Below are 19,559 nucleotides of genomic sequence, written 5' to 3' on the forward strand. Positions count from 1 at the left end.
CTTGGAACTTTCAGCCCTGTCTCCCCCATACTCTTGTCTGGAGAGAGGGGAGGGGCTAGAACCAGAGTTGGTGATTGATCATGCCTCCTTGAGGAAGCCTCCATAGAACCCCAATAGTACGGGGTTCAGAGAGCTTCCAGGAGGGTAAAACACCTCAACTCCACGTGGATAGAAGCACCTGTGCTGGGGACCCTCCCGGCTTTACCTGCATGTTTTATGAAAATGACTAATATAGATCTATCTCTTCACCTGGCTGTTGATCTGTACCCTTTATCCTGTCTTTTTTTTTTTTAATTGATTTTTTACAGAGAGGAAGGGAGAGAGACAGAGTGTCAGAAACATCGATGAGAGAGAAACATCGACCAGCTGCCTCCTGCACACCTCCCACTGGGGATGTGCCTGCAACCAAGGTACATGCCCTTGACCGGAATCGAACCTGGAACCTTTCAGTCCACAGGCCAATCCTCTATCCACTGAGCCAAACCGGTCTTGGCCCTTTATCCTGTCTTTTAATCAACTGCTGAGCATAAGTGTTTCTCTGAGTTCTGTAAGCTGTTCTATCAAATAATCAAACCCACAGGGGACGAGGTCATGGGAACCTCTGGTCAGTAGCCAAGTTGGACAGAAGTTGGGGGTTAACCTGGTGAAGGGAAGCAGAGTTTGCCACCCCAAAATATGCCTCTTTGGGACACTGGTTATTTTAAGCTAGTTCTTTGTAAGAAACAAAAAACTCAGAAAGAACCTTTGACCTTCCTCCTAACTGCCTAAAAAAATTGGAGGACGTGCTCCAGAGTGGGAGGGATCACAGATAGCAGCAGTTTAATCTGAACCTAGCAAGGCTGCCTGATCAAAGTGCCCTCTGTGCCCCAGGGTTAAAGATGGTCCAGCCAATGTTTGTTTTCCAAACCTTTGCATTTCCACCTCCATGTGAATTGCCTTCCTCCCCTCTGAAGTCCCAAACCACTACCCCCCCTTTCCCTTTAGCTCAAGATGACAGATAAGCCTCAACTGCCTGATTATGAGCCCCTTATTCTTATGGAACCCCTGTATGTACATATGTAATTAAGTTTGGTTATTTTCTCCTAGTTGTAGGGTGCGGCTGTAGGGTTAAGCCTCGAACCGACCTGTTGGCAAAGCCACAAACAAGTCCCAGCTTAGAGGGCACAGCCCTATTGGCATAACGAGGCTTGACCTTATGAGCTCCCTAGATCTTATCTGGGTAGCTAATGGGCTGTGGGAGGTAACTATGGTGACCACTACCTTATTTACCTCTGGCTATAAAATAAAGGCTCAGCTTGCTGTCTGGGTCTCTCTCTGTGGCCTCAGCCAGGCACAGGAGATACACCTAGACCCAGCTTATTCTGTCTTTTCTAAATCCTTTGCCGCCCCCCCACCCCCCCACTCAGGCTCACCGAACCCTTGGCTGTGCTGGCCTGGCACACCTATTAATCTTCTTCATGTTAATTTAACTATCAGATCAGCCAGAAAAACTAAGGGTGGAAAGAGGGGAAATTTTCTCCTCCCTCACATGGGAGATCTACCACCTGGGACATCTGAAATGGGGGGCAGTCTCCTGGGGCAGAACCCTTAACTGTGAGAGCTGACACTATCTCCAGGCAGAGGATGTCAGAAATGAGTTACACTGTAGAACACCCAGCTGGGGTCGCAGAATTGCTCGGTGTGGAAAACCCACACATTTGGTGACCAGAAGTGTCAGAAGGGAAGTATTCTGTAGGAAAGTAAAGAAGAAACACAGAAAGGGAGACAGATTTTGTTAACGTGCTAAGGCTGGGGAAAGAGTTAGGGGCAAAGGAAGGGGAGGGAAGAAGGGAGACAAGGACCAGGAAACTGAGATAAAGTCGTTCTGTACCAAACACTTAAAGAGCAAGGGACTAACTTGACTCTCTGGGTATTTCTTGGCCCAGCCTGCCCTCCAGTCCCTCTGTCTGACAACTCGTCTCTCGCACACCTGCCAGGAGGTGCTTGCTTTGGGTCCCATCAGCCCCCAGTAAGCCGCTGCTTATCACTGGACATGCCAGCCCCAGGGGCACCTGTGTGAACAAGATAAAGCCCCTGACCTTCCCTGACTCATGTGCATGGGAAACCCCCACAGGCTCGCTTTCGGTCAGAAGAGACGGGAAGCTCCACCACTGGAGACCCCATAAGACATAACCAGCTAAGCCTTTTGGGGGATGATGGAGGGAGGAGGAGGATGACTAAGCCTGGGCCCCCTGGGTGTGAGGCCTCGCAGGAGATGTGGACAAGGATCTCCAGGAAGAAGGCGGAGTGACAATTCCAGGTACTGCTCATTTGGTAACTCTGGCCCCAGGAAGTAGGCCTGAGCTCCTGCTCAATTCAGTATCATGCTGAACACACATGCACATGGAGCCGAAGGGGAAGCGAGAAAAGGGAAGTAGGGATGTGGGAAGGTTAGTCCACTCCTTGCAAAGCTCCTGGGACAGGGCCTGGCAGGGCTGCCCAGTTGCCTGGCTTGGGTTCCCCTCAAGTGAGACTGCTGCCAGAGGAACTCCTCTTACCCACCTGTGCCCAGGTTGGGCCTTCGGGACTTACATGGCTATGAGGCGGGCCACGGTAGTCTTGAAACGGTCAAAGATGAAGCCGGTGGGGAAGGTCATGAAGTTGTTCATGAAGGACGCCAGGGTGAAGATGAGTGAGAACCTTTCATCCTGGGCTTTGCAGTCTGGAGGAGAGACAAGAAGAGCTCCAGAGCCTGGGGTGGAGGGGCCAACCTCTCCTCCACCCTGGACTTCCTGCCGGGTGGGCATCCAGCCTGGCTCCCGTCTGGGGCAGCCCCTGCCACCTCAGACAGCTTGCCTCTGGAAAGTTCTCCCCTAGGTGAGCTGAAATGTGACGGTCCCTAATTACCCCTCAGAAGCTGGTACATCCCTCCCCAGGCAGTCCTTAGACTAAGGTTGGGGCACAGAGGAAGGCTGGCTGACAATCCCTCCCTTTCTCCACAGAAAGGATGGCAGGGCCCTAGCCGGTTTGGCTCAGTGGACAGAGCATCGGCCTGCGGACTGAAGAGTCCCAGGTTTGAGTCTGGTCAAGGGCACATGCCTAGGTTGTGGGCTCAGTTCCTAGTGGAGGGGTGTGCAGGAGGCAGCCAATCAATGATTCTCTCTCATCATTGATGTTTCTCTCTCTCTCCCCCCCCTTCCTCTCTGAAATCAATAAAAATATATTAAAGATAAAAAGAAAGAAAGGATGGCAGGGTGGCCAGGAAGTGAAGTCCTTCCTACCCTTCCCACCACCTGGAAACCAGACTCAGCTTCCCAGAGAAGTCATCGCTCCCTTACCTTCCATGCCCGTGGCATTGCCCATCAGCCTGGCATCGGCTTCGCACAGCTCCTCAAAGTAATGCTCTTTTTTGAAGACAAACACCAGGGATGCCCAGCCAAAAAGGACGCCCGCGAAGCCCAGGCATTCCAGCAGCCCCGTCAGCAGGGTGGCCACACGCAGGGGCAGTCCCTGGCCCGGCATGGCCTGGGCTACAGCCGCTCCTCAGATCCCACTGGCACTGCTGGCCTCCCCAGCTGACCTCAGGAGTGCAAGGCCTGGGGCTGGAGCACTTGGAAAATTCCCCTGGCAGGCCCTTCCGTGCACGTAGCCCTCTGGTCCTGGCTGTTTAGGCCTGGGCAGAAACCATCCGTTGGGGATGTCTCCAAATCCTGTAAAAGAAGGCAGAGGCTGCTCGGTGAGGGGGAGGGGGAAGGGAGAGGCAGAGGTGGACAAAATCTTTTCTGTGGACTGGAGAGCCAGGCCAGCTGTTGGAAACAGCTGCAAAAGGCCTCGCCATTCCACCACCGCTGGCAGCAGGTGGTGAAGCGGGAACTGAGCCCAAATTCTGGACACTGTCCATGGACATAATGACAGCAGCAACTCTGCACCAGTCGCAGGGGGTGAGGGGTCTGCATACAGGTTCTCACAAATCCTCAGGACAACCTGGCAGACCCCGTGTTTGGTTAGCTTCCCTTTACCGCCAGGGAAAGCAAACGCTTCAGGGTATTTTGTCAACCTATCCCAGGTCACATGGGCTAGTCAGTCACAACTTGAGCCAGGCTCATGCCCAAAATATCCCAACTCCAACAGGAGCCTCCCGCCCTGACACTCAGCTAGGACTCCCACGTCCGCTCCCGCCGCCCCTCTGCTCATCAGCATCTGGCCCAGAGGCCCAGCCCTCACCCCAACCCGCACCCACCCCGCAGAGGGCCCCCCAGGAGACAGCGGCCTCACAGTCCATCGCCCCCCACCCCGTCCCCTACTCCCTGTCCCGTGGAACCCCAAGCGGCCAGCCCCTCCCCGGCGCCCTACCCGCCGCCTCCTCTCCGGGCTGTGGGCTCCGTACTCTCCGCGGTTCGGATTCGCGCCTCGGCTCTCGTCCCCACCCCGCCCCGCCCAGTCCTGTCACTGCCCCAGCTCCAGCGGAGCCGGAAGGACCCAGACAGGCACAGGCGGGGCCGTGTCCCCGGCGGTTACACCTCCCGCTCTCCATCACTTCCTTCTGCTCGCTGGCAGCCGCTGCTGCCCGCAGCCTCTCCCGCCTCTGGAATCCTGCTCTTGGATCTTTTCTCCTTTCTCTCCCTCCAACCCCAGCGGCGCCACCACCGCCCCCTCCCACCCCTCACCTCTTGGTTAACTCTCACCGAGGATATTTTCTACTGATTTTTTAGAGAGAGAGGAAGGGAGAGGGAGGGAACGAAACATCGATGTGAGAGAGACACATCGATCGGTTGCCTCTTACACTAACCTGGGACCATTCAGTCGGCTCTCTCTATCCCCTGAGCCAAACCAGCTAGGGCCCTTTTCGTGTCTCTCTCTCTCTCTCAATCTCTCTCTCTCTCTCTCTTTAATATATCAGAGAGGAAGGGAGAGGGAAAGAGAGATAGAAACATCAATGATGAGAATCATTGATTGGCTGCCTCCTGCACATCCCCCACTGGGGATAAAGCCCGCAACCCAGGCATGTGCCCTTGGCTGGAATTGAACCTGGGACCCTTCAGTCTGCAGGCTGATGCTCTATCCACTGAGCCAGACCAGCTAGGGCCCTTTTCATCTCTCTTGATGCTCTTTCAGCCTCCCAGGTCCCTGGCCTCTCCTCCCTCCCAACCAAGTTAGCGCTAATACCATGGCAGACACAGCAGACCCACAGAACCCACCCGACCAAACTCACAGCGCACACACAGAGGACACACAGCCGCCTGCAGACACACGGACACACACACCCCCTATGCCTTGTGCTTTTCTTTGGCCACGTGGGAGGGCACAGAACACACCTTTCCCCATTTGCCCACCAGCTTAACTCTCTCCTAATCTCATGCTCCCAGGGTGGCCAGCAAATCCCAAGCACAGCAGATCTGCCAGCACAGAATCCAACAGAGGCCCAGGGACCAGGACTGGACAGCTTTCCAGAACACCCCCTGGGGGTGCCCTACCTCTTCACCTCGCAGGACCCCTTTGAGTACCTCCTGCCTCACCCCCAGCCCAGGTTCTGAAAGAGCCTCCCGGCCAGACTGCGTTGATTAAGTATTCATTATCGCCCCATTTTTTATTAATCAAAGACATGTATAATTGCCCATCGGAGCCTGTGATCAGCATGAGATGGCCAGCCGAACCAGCTGCGCTGCTAGCATTCTGGCCCAGAGCAAGTGAGCTGCCAGCTTCCTGGCCATTTCCTCCTCAAAGCTGAATTGGGGGCGGGGGAGGGGGGGGGGCGGGGGGAGCTTCTTGCTCATTCAGTGTAGTAGGTTGACCCTCATGCCCAGCCTCCTGGATCCCTGCCTCTGGGGTCCCAGGGACTCAAGCTATTCCAAGCCCACCCTTCATTTTAAGGAGGAAGAAATGAGAGGTTAGGACAGCGGAAGGTCAGAAGAACCAGGGAGTACTTTCCAGATCTCTACCAAAACAAATAAAGAAAATACAACCGCCCTAACTGGTTTGGCTCAGTGGATAGAGTTTCAGCCTGTGGCCTGAAGGGTCCCAGGTTCAATTCCAGTCAAGGGCATGTACCTTGATTGCGGGCACATCCCCAGTAGGGAGTGTGCAGGAGGCAGCTGATTGATGTTTCTCTTTCATCGATGTTTCTAACTCTCTATCCCTCTCCCTTCCTCTCTGTAAAAAATCAATAAAATATATTTTAAAAATAAATAAATAAAAAATAAAAGAGTACTTATGTTTAAAAGAAAGAAAGAAAGAAAGAAAGAAAGAAAGAAAGAAAGAAAGAAAGAAAGAGAAAATGCAACCACCCAAGCCACTGACCGCATGGAATGGGGGCAGCTATGGTCCTGTTCCCCGGGTGTCATAGTTACACAGGCCTGAGCAAGCTCTCTGCCTGCCCCACTGTGAGATGAGAGCTGTAGTGCTTAATTACAGTCATTGTCACAAAAGAAATAGGAGGTGAGTTTGTTGCTGCAGGGACTTAACCTAGAACATTCGGACATTAGAGAAAACAATGTCTGATGCTCTCTCTATCAATCTTTTCCTTCAGAATTAACTGACGGAATATATTTTTAAAAACACACACAATTAACTGATGGGGGGGAAACACATAAGAAAATATAGCCGCTTAGACAAACAGGATTTAAGATGCAAGATTTTCTGTTACTGCAAGACACAAAGACACTGACATTAATTCAAGCCCTATCTCCTGCTCTGGCTTACAGTTTGGTCTCCTGAGGACCTGGGGGATCAGTGAGTGTGGAAGTAGCAAGGAAAGAACAGAAGAAGTCGAAGCAAATAGAGATTTTAGAATGTCAATTGGCAGGAGCCTGTCAGAAATGCCCAGCTCACCGGCTGTCTGGGCATCCAGGACTGGAGCTCAGGACTCAGGACAGGTCGTCCGGGCTCTGTCCACCTCGTCTTGTTACCTCTCTCTTGGTTCTCAGTGCCCCGGCTCACACCCACATCAAGGTCTGCAGAAGGCACTGCCCCTAGGGATGCGAGTCTCACGGAAACTGTCGGGGCAGAATGACAGGATGAACCATCCCCATTTGTGTTGGCTCGAGTTCCAGCAGCTAGCAGAGGCACCTGCTCATCGGATCACTCTCACGCCTCACTGATGAGGATTAACATGTAACATCAGAGAGAGGAGTGATTATAATAAGATCTGATGGCGCCCCCGATGTCTTCATTCTTTCTCCCTTTACTTCCTTTCCTCTTCACCCTGCATCCTTTTTTAATGTATTGATCCGCTCAACAAACATTCGTGGTGCCTGAGGCTTTGTGCCAGAGGCTGGGATTCCGAGAGAAGAGATTCAGCACCTTCCTTCAAGGAGCTCATTCTCTAGCTGGGGAGACAGACGAAGAACCCCAAGATTTCTGGCCTGATCAGCACATGCAGGCAGCACAGCACATGCAGAGGCATGGAGCCCGGACGACAGAGCAAGAACATTCAGGAACCAGCGAGAGCAGGCACGGCCAGGGGAATGGCCACACTGGAGGCTGGAGTGACGGCCTAAGTGAAGGCACTTGGACAGTAGCCCATATCACTTAATCATGTCTATTGATTCTACCCCTGAATATCTCTCCTGTCCATCCTTGGCCCCTGCCTTCTTCAGACATCATCTCTCACCCGGACATTACCTGCTTTCAAACCATCGCCATTCAGCTGTTGATTCCCATGGTTCTCTTTGATAAAGGCCTTGGATTTCAGATATGCCAAGCAAAAAGACAAATGAAGCAAAACATAAACTTTTTGTCCTTGCAAAATCCAGGCTTGTGCAAATCAAAATATCTGGGTTTACCAGCTTTGGCCTTCAAAGTGGTTTCAAGAGTTTGTTTTTAGAAGATAAAAGGTAAATTCAAATTTTTTTCATTCCAACTCAGGAGAAAATATGCACCATCTTGAAGCAATACCAAAAAAAAAAAACACACAAAACAAGCACCCACAGATTTTGGGCCAATTTACTGATTTTATGGATCCCTTTGAGCTTCAGTCTCCTCACCTATAGGTAAAAGTGGAATTGGGTTGTTGTATGGATTAAAGATAATGCAAGAAAATCACCCAATGAGTATACTAGCTAATTGATACATGCAGCTTTTGTTGTTAACAAAAAGTATTAATTACTGGAAAACAAAGGAAATCAGGAAGTCATATTTGAGGATTGCAAAGTGCCCCTAACCTAAAAAAGGAATAAAGGAGGGGAGATATCACCGCATGCTGCGTGAGCTCAGCCGTCTGCATCAGGAGTCATACCCCAGGGAACTGAGCTCTAGGTAACACCCAAGCAAACATCAGTGTAACCAGGGTGACCTCCCCACTCGAGAAGGCTTGTCCAGAGCAGAGGCCTGTGTGTGTGTGTGCTGTGAGCTGTGGGAAGGAAGTCTCTTCAAGAACCACAGAGGACAGAGGGGGAGGGAGTCTGACAGCTGGCCCTTCAAGGTGTCTCCCGCTGTGCTCAGCGGTTCTGACAAGCCTGGGAGCCTCTTCATAGCCCTGAATGAAGATGAGGCCTCCTTGCTCCGGGGAGACTTTTCTCTAGCCAAGGGTGAATCCGAAAGGACGCCCTAAAGCTACTGGGGTTGCTCTAGCCAGTCAAGTCAACCAGCTCAGCCCTGGAGGATGTTGGAGTCAGCAGATGTTTGCAATCAGATCAGTCTCCCTCTGCGTGCGTGGGTGCTTTCAGGGGAGCAGGGCTCCCCGACCAGCCACAGGGAGCTTCCGGGCCAGTTCCTGTGATAGAAAAGAGGCCACATGAGCCACCTGCTGCTCATTGCCCTCCACCCAGCTCTACGTCCATGTTCACCAAGAAACCGTTTATTGGTAATTGACTTCTCACATAGACTTTGCCAGAACAGAGTACCCTGGGTGCACTGACAGCTTCTGAACCTCCCAAGCTAAGGACCACACCTGACCCCTGAGAGGTAACGTAACACCTATCAGTAGGACCTCATATTCACTGAGCGCTGACCACCCATCAGGCACCATTCTAAATGCTTTGTGCTGACTCTCACGACCTCTCACGACAATCCTGTGGAGACAGGTGTTGTTAGCATCCATTATCTGGGCCACCTGAGATAATGCAATTAATTAATGAATTAAGCAATTCCCCCGAGATCACAGAGGTAGTCAGTGGCAGAGCTGGGATATTCTTAACCAGTACCCCACCAGCCTCCCTGAGCCCCCCACCCCCACCCCAAGCACTGGACAGAGCATGACCTCCGAATTGGGTTAATATGGGCAGCAATTATTAGTAACAGGAATGGGAGTTGTACCCCTTTCAGAGGTGTCCTTGGTTAAAACAAGAGAGGAACACTGCCTCTCATTCAGCCATGGGGCTGTGTCTCCCGGCCTGACTTTTCTAACCACCCACCCCCACCCACATGCACTCTCATGAAAAGAGGAAATGGGGTCCAGAAGGAGGAGACAGGATTCCTGAGTGAAAACAACAGGGTTTATGAACCACCCCAAGATAAAAAGAACAGGAAATAGCTGGGGCCGATGGAACATTCCCCTTTTGCTATGGGGAAAGGCCAAGGGAGCAGTTTCCATGGTACAGAACGGGGGGGCCAGGGGGGCGGGGGAGGTGTCAGGGACTAACTGGAAGGAGGGGGAAATTGGGGAGAAGGGGAACCTCTCCACCTGCCAGGAGTGCACACATACGGCTGAAACCCCAGCACCCCTCTCACATGCCTTCCTGTCCCTCTCTACCCTTCCTCCCTGCATCTGCCAGATCAAGTTTTGGTGACACTAGAAAAGGCCCCATCAGGATCTGTGGACAGGACCCTGGGCAGAGAAGCAGAGATATAGGTCTGGAACGCCCTCGCTGGACCCTCTTGAGCACCTTTCCCTTTGGGACTGGCTGCGACACTGGGACTCCGTGAAGGGGAGCAGGGGTCTGCTGAGGGGTGCAGCGGTCTCCCCTCCCTGTTCAGAGGACAGATGGTGAGTCTGCCCTGGGAGTTTCTGCTTGGAAGCTGAAATGGCCTCACAGTGACTCAGAAACCACGGAAGTTCTCGAGGCTGATGGATTCTTATAGATTGTACGGCAACTCTGCTCATGGGCTGCAAAACCACAGGCGGGCTGTGACCACACTCAAGGAAGGAGCCTTCGGCTGCAAATGGCTTCTGCCTTCTGAGTCTTAAAGCAAACCGACTCGGCATTCACTCCCTTCGAGACGAACTTGCCTTGAATGTGTCTCCTCCTAGAATTCCCCTCAATGAAAACATCATTTGGGTGTTAATAATGACAACAGGAATGGCCACCATTTACTGAGTGTAGCTTGTAGGTCAAGCACTGTGCTAAGAGAATCACTTCACCCTTATGGCCACCCCGGTAAGGTGGCTGCTAACATTATGCCCACTTTATTTGTTTTTATCTTGTTATTGTTGTTTTTTAATTCTCACCTGAGGGTATTTTTCCATTGATTTTTAGAGAGAGTGAAAGAGAGAGGGAAAGACAGAGAAATATCAATGTGAGAGAAACGCATCGATTGGTTGCCTCTTGCACGCACCGTGACCAGGACCCAAGGTGGGGAGGAATACGCCCATAACCGGAATCAAACCCGGGACCCTTCGGTCTGCAGGCTGACGCTCTATGCATTATGCCCACTTTAAAGGTGAAGACTCAGAGGCCCAGAGAGAGAGAGAGAGTAACCTGCCAAGTCACACAGCTGGTAAGTGGGAAGAGATAGACTTCCAACCCAGGTAAGCAGATTCCTCCAGGAAGCCTTCCTTGATGCTCCCCCACCCCCCAACCTTCCCCACTCAGAATCCTCTCTCTGTCCTCCTTGGTCTTGTTATCAAACAGAAAGAGTTTGTCCATCTGGTGCTAGCAGAGCCAACACCAAGAATTGCTGTGGAGAATATAGGCTATTTTGTTATGAACGGTGCCACCCAGGAGAACGGGAATCTAATGCTGAAAGGCCCAAACTCCCCTATGGCATGTAGGTTACAGATTATAAAGGTAAAATCAAAAACAGTGAGGGTTAGGGATTCCAGTCACGCTGGGACCCGATTGTCAGAGATGAGGAAAGGGTGATGAAGTATTTCTTCAGGTCTTGAGGACAGTCCTAAGGGCTGTTCCAGCATCCCTCTGACTGGCTTCATGGGAAAGTAGCCAGGGGGACATTCCACCTTAGGGCTCAGGGGTTGAAACATATCTTAGGGCAAGATGTTACCTTTAGCCTGCAGAGATCCAGACTATGTAATCATTAGGCAGGTCCGGGCTGCTGTCTTTTGCCGCCTTGAAGCTTGAAGCTTGCTGATTATCGGGGGAAAGGCTAGGTCTCTGAATGATATATGGAGAGATGTGATTTCTAGAGCTAGGTCTTAAAGATAAATTTAATCAACGTTATAAGGATCCTTGGTTTCAGTCTCACAGCATACCTTTTCATACCATTCTTTGGACATCTCACTTATACTACCCTGATGGTGTTTCCTCCCCAGCCTCCCTGTGAGAGCTTAGTTGTTGTGATTAGTTGTGAGGGAAATGAGCTACACTAAACAAACTCATAGGAGACTGATTGATAAACCTGAAAAGCAATTTATTAATTTACACCGAGGAGTGAAGCCACCCCACAGACAGGAATCCTGAGGTTGGCTGGTTAGCAAAGTCTCTTTCAGGAAGGATACTTTTGGGAAAGGGAATCAATACCAAAAGGTTCTTTGTTCAGTACAAAGTCAGAGTGAAGGGAGTTGATGGATTGACACTTAGATGAAGTCTGACACATCTGTCTAAAGCCTCCTACCTACCAATGGGCCAAAATACCCAAGGCAGGGAGCCATAGAGGTGTCTTCTTCTCTGGTTAATGCTGGATTTTTCTGGATCCTACAAAGATCCTACCTTTCGGGCTTCATCTATCATGATCGTGGCTGGCTTTTTTGTTTGCTTGTTTGTTTAGATTAATTTCTGCATATTTCATAAGATGGAAAGGCAATTTCCCACTGAGGCCCGTGGAAGAAGAATCACTATGTACTAGCTGTCCTGCCTGCCTGTGCAAAGCTTTCACTCTCATGCTCTCCTTTAATCCTCTAACGGCCTCGAGATGGCGATGGAGGAGTGGCAGGTGGAGAAAGCCAGGGAAGCCAGATGGCCTGGGTGTGAATCCCAGTAAGTCTGTGTCCCCTTCTCTAAACTGGAGATAACAATAGCACCCACCTCATCATTTGTCAAGAGAATTCAATGAGTTAATACACATACAGTGCTTAGAACAGTGGGTGGCATCTGGTAAGCACCCAATACTTGTTAGGGATCATTAATAATTCATTGTATAGATGAAAAAACTGAAGCCCACGAAAATGAAAAGGCAACTGGGATCATACAGCCAGGAAGTGGTGAAGATAGAATTCCAAGTCCAGCTGGCTTCCTTCAAGTGCCAAGGTCTTTCCCCGAACCAGTTCCTTATCCTGGATCGTTCCTAAAAATCTAAAGGAGAGCTTGTTTAAAAATACAGCTGCCCAGCCCTGTCTGGTTTGACTCAGTGGATAGAGCGTTGGCCTGCAGACTGAAGGGTCCCGGGTTCCATTCCGGTCAAGGGCACATGCCTGGGTTGCGGCCTCAGTCCCCAGTAGGAGGTGTGCAGAAGGCAGCCAATCAATGAATCTTTTCTCATCATTGATGCTTCAATCTCTCTCTCCCTCTCCCTTCCTGTCTGAAATCAATAAAACTATATTTTTAAAAAATACAGCTACCCACTCCACCTCCCAGATGGGTAAAGTTTTAAAGGATGAAAATAAGGCTGATTCAAGAGTTTTAGGGTTGCAAACCGGAAATGCAACTTACGCAATGCCCAGAGTGTTGTGAAGAAGAGAGAAACGCTGAGGGTTCTTATAGTAAAAAGTATATTCTTCAGAAGAATTGGTCTTGCATTCTTAGCCTCTGGGTTGGTCCAAGGTATTTCCTCTAGATCAGGGTGGGGAACCATTTTTCTGCCAAAGGCCATTTGGATATTTATGACATCATTCAAGGTCCATACAAAATTATCAACTTAAAAATTAGCCTGCTATATTTAATTAACTTACTCCTAATGCCTTGGCAGGTCCAGACCAAATGATTTCATGGGCCTTACATGGCCTGAGGGCCGGACATTCCTCACCCCTGCTCTAGATGACCAGTGATCTGGATAATGGATGGCAGGCTGTCTGGGACATTGACTCAGGACTGGAAAGTTCAAAACTTTATGTTTCCAGGCTAATTAGAACAAGAATAGAATAAATTTTTAAAAAATAATAATAGAATTGCCCAAACCAGTTTGGCTCAGTGGATAGAGCGTCGGCCTGCGGACTGAAGGGTCCCAGGTTCGATTCCAGTCAAGGGCATGTACCTGGGTTGCGGGCACATCCTCAGTTGGGGGTGTGCAGGAGGCAGCTGATCGATGTTTCTCTATCATCGATGTTTCTGATTCTCCATCCCTCTCCCTTCCTCTCTGTAAAAATCAATAAAATATATTTTAAAAAAATAAAAAAATAATAATAGAATTGTTTCCTTGTGCCTCAACCTGCTTGATTTTTAGTAATTTAGCAGCTTGACTAGAATGACTCCATTTTATTTCTTCACTCTATTTCTCACAACACACTAAAGAGTATCTATATATATAAAAAGCCAGTGTCTAAGACGAACAGGACGACCAAATGACCGGTCACCGTGAGGTGCATTGAGCACCTCTCGGTCCCTTCCCCACGGCCCGCAGTCTCCAATTGCAGCATGGCTAATGGGAAACCATGGCAAATGGAGCAGCAGGGCTGGACTGGTGAGCTGGTGGAAAGGTGTCCCTCCCCGTGGCCGCATGCTCCGGGGAACCAGAGCCAGGCTGCAATCAGGGGACCACAGCGAACCGAGGTGAGTGGCAGCGGGGTGGGGTGGGACTGGGAGCGGGCAAATGGCGACCTCTTGGTCCCTCCCCTCCCCCCCCCCCCCGCCCCGCCCACAGGCTCCGGGGAACCAGAGCCATGCTGCAATCAGGGGACCACAGCGAACCGAGGTGAGTGGCAGTGGGGTGGGGTGGGACTGGGAGCGGGCAAATGGCGACCTCTTGGTCCCTCCCCTCCCCCCCCCCCCCACAGGCTCCGGGGAACTGGAGCCATGCTGTGATGGGGGAACCATGGCAAACCAGGGGGTGGCAGCGGGGACTGGAGAGTGGGCAGAAGATAGCGTAGGACCCTAACTGTGCACAATTTTGTGTGCACTGGGCCTCTAGTCTATATATATATAAGGCTAAACAACTGTCCAACCAGTGGACCAGCTGGTAGGTATGATACGCACTGACCACCAGGGGGCAGACGCTCAACACAGGAGCTGCTGAGCGACAGCAACTTTGCAGAATGCCCTCTCGCACTCCGGGACCCCTTGGGGGATGTCAAACTGCTGGTTTTGGCCTGATCCCCTCAGGCCAGGCAGAGGGACCCCACCTGCCAGAGGGACCCAGCTCACTCCACAGATGCCCTTTGAGCCGCAGTGCTGCCCCAGGTGGGCCCCCCAGGGAGGGACTGCCGGAGGTTGGCTCCAGGGCATGTCTGGCCCATCTCTCACCCAGTCCCACCCCACTGGCCACCTTCTAATTAATTTCCTTTCAATGTGCACGAATCCGTGCACCAGGCCACTAGTATATGTGTGTGTGTGTGTGGGTGTGTGTGTGTAGTATAATTCTATTTGTGTGAAGTTTAAGAACAAAAAAGTGAGCCAATAGTGATAAAAATCAGGTCAGTAGTTGGTGACTGCCAGAAGGGGAGAAGTGGGCTAATTACCTCTAATGAGAAGAGGTAGGGTGGAGCCTTCAGGGAACTTGGAAGTGTTCCATGTCTTGATCTGAGTGGTAATTATACAGCTCTATTCACATGTGAAAACTCATTGGACTGTTCACACTTCAGGTTTGTGCCCTTTACTGCGTGTATGATGTACCATCGTTTAAAATGGAATCAGCTTCCTGGGGCCCACCCCCAGACATATGTGATGACTCTGATGCAGTTCAAGGACCACTCTGGGGAGAACTCTGCCCTGCACCCCATTTCTCCGCATCTGTGTAGTCAGATCTTTCTGAATTCCTGCTAAAACTAACATTTTCAAGAAGAAAGAACACCCAACTTTAATCCTACCTCTCCGGGATTTGAAAAAGCAAATTCCTGGTCACAGTGTCATCTTGGGCGTGGGACTTTGACAGAGTTCCTTCCTAGGAACGGTGTCGGAGGTGTGTGAACCACCTCTGACGTGGAATCGCTCTTGCTTTTCAGATGCCAAGTAGCTTTGTGGTTTTCTGCTTTTGTGGACCGTTCCTTTGGGAACTGCTAGGAATTGGCGCTTCTTTGTTTTCATACTTTCCCACAATCCAAACACCACCCAGCTGCCCTCCCCTGTGTGAACAGGGCCAGTGCAGTTGCCCCATCGTGAGCGGCTGAGTCTTTTAAACCCTGGAGTCTCTCGCTCCCCAAGTGGAGGGGCATCTTCCCTGCGGAAAGTTCTTGAAGGTCATGAGGCTCCTGGGACGCAAATGGCCTGAGTCTCTGCACAGCTCAACATGAGCAGTTTTCTTTTCTCCCGCCTAGGACACAGACGTGCCTGTGGATGAGACGACGGCACCCATGTCCACTCGGAGACCCTGTTGCTCTATCTCCCCTCCCCAGCCAGTTTCCATCCTTCCTAGCGGAGCCTGGGCCATGGGCTGCTGCTTCCTGGTGGAGGAAAAGGAAGAAACCGGAAAATCAGGTCCTGGTGTGTACACTGTTCTCTACAATTTGCCAAACAAAGCATGTCCCCAGGCCCTCCCTGAGCGCCTGCCCCACCGGCCAGCAGGACTACAGGCGGAGTCCTTGGGGAAGCGCTAGGTTTCAGAGTCCTCGGGGAGAAGAAGCAGATACTTCCCAGGGGTAACAGCACAGATGCTATCAGCTGTTCATCAGCCCACATCTGATGTGTATCTGGGCTCAGATTCAGTGATTGGGCTCAGGCCCAACACCTGAGTAGGTGAGAGGCAGGGGTGGGGCGCTGATGCTCAGACTCCATTTTGCAGCTGGTGGCTTGAGTCTCCTGGAAGAGTTGACCAGCTGAGTGTACTTTCTCTGTAATCTCCCCCGGCCTCCCCGGCACAGTCGCACAAGTCAGCCACAGAACCTCTCTTCCGTCTACCCACGCCAGGTAGCCAGGGCAGCCAGAGAGCCTGGCCTGAGGCAGGAAGGAGGCCTCCGCACTCTTGCCTCACTCACCAGTCTTCCTCCAGCTCCCACTGCCCTCCACCCACTGGGGCTGCCAGTTGTAGCTGCCCTGCCTCACCCTATAATGTGTGCACCTCAAAGTCAGGGATCATCAGAGTCCCCCACATAGGGTCCATCTTTCTTTTTTTAATATATATTTTTTTTATTGATTTCAGAGAGGAAGGGAGAGGGAGAGATAGAAACATCAATAATGAGTCATTGATTGGCTGCCCCCTGCACACCCCACACTGGGGATGGAGCCCGAAACCCAGGCATGTGCCTGCTGGAAGCCAATCCACCCTTGCTGCTTGACGCAGTCGCTGCAGGGAAGAAATATCTGCACAGCTTATGTTTCAAGGGACCTGGCGTATATGACATATGTTAGCTCCCCCTCTTAGTGCCATGTGTTTCAACCAGGACCACCTCCCCGAGAAAGGTTGTTTCCCCAGGTTAGGGGTTAACAGGACTAAGGAAGAGAATAAATCAGTGAATCCCCCTAGTGTTACAGAAATACCATGTACTACTTATGAAGAACTTGGACTAAGACTGTTGGCAATAAATTTGGGACTTGTTGGGCCCACATCCCCAGGGTCTGCCCACCAGGGAAAGCACCAAAGCCTATACCCCTGGAGACCCACCGACACAGGGCAGTCCCAGGGAAGGCAAGCAGCGGGGCTGGGAGGACATAACCTTTACTGGGTAGGATAAACTCCTTCAGTCACTTCCTTGTAGCTTATCAGTAGAGCAATAGAATAGTGACCTTGGAATAGCTCTTATAATGGAACACAGAGATTGTTTATAGGTCAACGCCCAATCACTGAGCCAAGCTGGCCGGGCTAGGGTCAGTCTTTAAACTTTATGAAGGTGCAAAGAAGAGGCCTGTAATCAAATCTGGAACCAGAGAGCCCCAAAGCAAGTGATGGGATTAGAGCGTTGTTCTCAACCTTCTGGCCCTTTAAATACAGTTCCTCATGTTGTGACTCAACCATAAAATTATTTTCATTGCTACTTCATAACTATAATGTTGCTACTATTATAAATCGTAATGTAAATATCTCATATGCAGGCTGGTCTTAGGCGACCCCTGTGAAAGGGTCATTCGACCGCCAAAGGGGTCTCGACCCACGGGTTGAGAACCGCTGGATTAGAGGAAAGCTGACAAACGGGGTCTGAGAAGCAGGGCTGGCAGATCCAGGAAGGGCAACTGGAGGGAACTGGTCCCCACTGAGCTCTGTGCATGGTCTGGCCTAGACCTGGTCACGCTGACAAGTTGGGTCCACGCAGGGTATGTGATGTCTGCAGGGTTCCCTGTGATTGGGGACTGGGAGGGCCCAGAGCTGTGAAGAATCCAGGTTGGTCTACAAGATTCTGGAGTTAAAATATCCTAAAGAAGATGGGACATGCCCTAGCTGGTTTGGCTCAATGGATAGAGCGTTGGCCTGCGGACTGCAGGGTCCCAGGTTCGATTCCAGTCGGGGGCACATGCCCAGGTTGCAGGCTTGATTCCCAGTGGGGGGCGTGCAGGGGGCAGCTGATCAATGATTATCTCTCGGTTCAGGGAAGCTCCTGAAATATATCTCAACCCCAAACTTGCTCTGAAGTCATCAGCAGCCACTGCTGGGAGAAAGGAGAGGTTAAAACCGTCCACTGAAAGAGGGTCCCGGGTCCTGCACGTGCGGTGGGAGAGGCCTCCGGGCCCTGGCATCTCAACTCCTCCGTCTGGGCCCACCTGCAGCCTGAAGAGTCTGCATTCCTTAGGGGGGTCTTGCCTCAGGCAGGACATTCCTCTCTTTTTTAATTTTAAACTTTAAATTATTAAAGAGGTAATACATGCACAGGTGTTTCATTTCGTTTTAATTTTTTAAAAGTACAAAAGGTTACAGAGTAAAAAATAAGCTTCCCACAATCTGGGGCAGAACCTGAGGTGGCTGTTGTGGGCATGGAGGTGGGGGAATCTCCATTAGTCACTTTCCCAAACCCCTCAAATTACCCTGAGACTCGAGTGCAGTCTGCTGGCTGGACAAGCACTGGGGCAAGACCAGCCCTTGCCCTGTCATCTCAACCAGAGTCCTTCCAACACACAATCTGGCAGCTCCTCTTACCTGTTCTGTTGATGTCTTTTCAGAGAGCCTTTCTGCATGTTATCTGTATGTGTGTGTATGGTTATATATGTTTCATCCCACAGGGTTTTGACACAAATGGTTACATACTATCACATTATTCTGCCTTTTGCTTAGTTACTAGTAACTCAGTATCGTTGAGATTATTCCATATAAGAACATACAGGACCTTCTTCATTCTTTCTGATGGCTGTGTATGTGGATGGGCTGAAATTCAAGTAACCAATCCCCTACTGACGATATTTAGGTTGTGTGTGCTACATCATACGCTACTACAAACAAGGCTGCATGACCACCAATCTACACATGCCTTTGTGCACAAGAGTAATCGCAGGATAATTCCCTAAAAAGTGAAGTGCGGGGTCAGTGAGCATGTGCATTTTAAAATTAATAGCTGTTGTCAAATTGTCTTTAAAGGGGTCATACCACCCACCTGGCGTGGCTCAGTGGTTGAGCATCAAGCTATGAACCAGGTGGTTATAGTTTGATTCCTAGTCAGGGCATATGCCTGGGTTATGGGCTCGATTCCCGGGGGGGGGGGGGCAGTGCAGGAGGCAGCAATCAATTATTCTCTTTCATCATTGATGTTTTTCTCTCTCACTCTCTCCTTTCCTCTCTGAAATCATAAAAATATATGTAAAAATAATAAAATAAGTGCCTCTTTTCCCCACACCCTGGAGAAGCAAGAAATTCATAGGCCCACTTTGGGAGGAGGGCATGTCAGCCTGTTTTAGAGCCCTGATCTTTAACAAGACCAAGGGAGGACTACAGTGGTAAGAGAAGAACACTGAGGTCCATCAGCTCTGTGACTTACCCACTGTGTGACTCCCGCAAATGCCTCAATCTCTATGGGCCTTGGTTTCCTAACATGTAAAGTGGAAATTAAAAATCATATCCAGTTCATAGGGTCATTACAAGGAGTCAATAATAAAGCTTCAGTTATGCCTATAGATAAGAGTACTGCATTGTGTACTCAAAAATCCGTTAAAAGGTAAATGTCATGTAAAGTGTCCTTACAACAGTAAAATAAAAAGAATTGTTTAATGTATATTCTTTGGCCCAGAGATGGGCCAATGGATGGGGGGAAAGCCAATAAAGGTAATGTATATGTAAAGCTTCTAAGATAGTGCCTGGCACACAGTAGGAACTTAATAAATAGGAAATAATTATTGTGGTGGGCAACCTTATGAATATGAGTGTCCTCTTTGTCTGCTAATGGCTTTGATCTGGATTTGGCTCAGAAGCCTTGGGGAGGCACTGCACCTGGGGACAGGAAGGACACGGGACTGAATGTACCC

The 19,559-nt window shown here is 50.5% G+C and overlaps 1 protein-coding gene across 3 annotated transcripts in view; it reads right to left on the reverse strand.

The window, feature by feature from the left end:
- SLC43A3 (solute carrier family 43 member 3) overlaps positions 1-8,114 on the reverse strand; it is a 29,473-nt gene extending 21,359 nt beyond the window's left edge. Inside the window, exons 1-4 of one of the 3 annotated variants that reach the window (XM_070428032.1) lie at positions 7,600-8,114; positions 6,808-6,971; positions 3,318-3,689; positions 2,572-2,701 (exon numbers count right to left, since the gene is read on the reverse strand). In XM_070428032.1, the coding sequence (XP_070284133.1) occupies positions 2,572-2,701; positions 3,318-3,501 (314 nt within the window). In that variant the 5' untranslated portion in view covers positions 3,502-3,689; positions 6,808-6,971; positions 7,600-8,114. Of the gene's footprint in view, positions 1-2,571; positions 2,702-3,317; positions 3,690-4,332; positions 4,407-6,807; positions 6,972-7,599 lie in introns of those variants that run through there. The other 2 variants (XM_070428031.1, XM_070428030.1) reach the window with 2 other exon arrangements.
- Positions 8,115-19,559: the final 11,445 nt, after the last annotated feature.

Source organism: Myotis yumanensis, unplaced genomic scaffold, assembly GCF_028538775.1.
Source record: "Myotis yumanensis isolate MYYU_CA2020_CCGP unplaced genomic scaffold, mMyoYum1.0.hap1 SCAF_10, whole genome shotgun sequence".
Taxonomy (NCBI): domain Eukaryota; kingdom Metazoa; phylum Chordata; class Mammalia; order Chiroptera; family Vespertilionidae; genus Myotis; species Myotis yumanensis.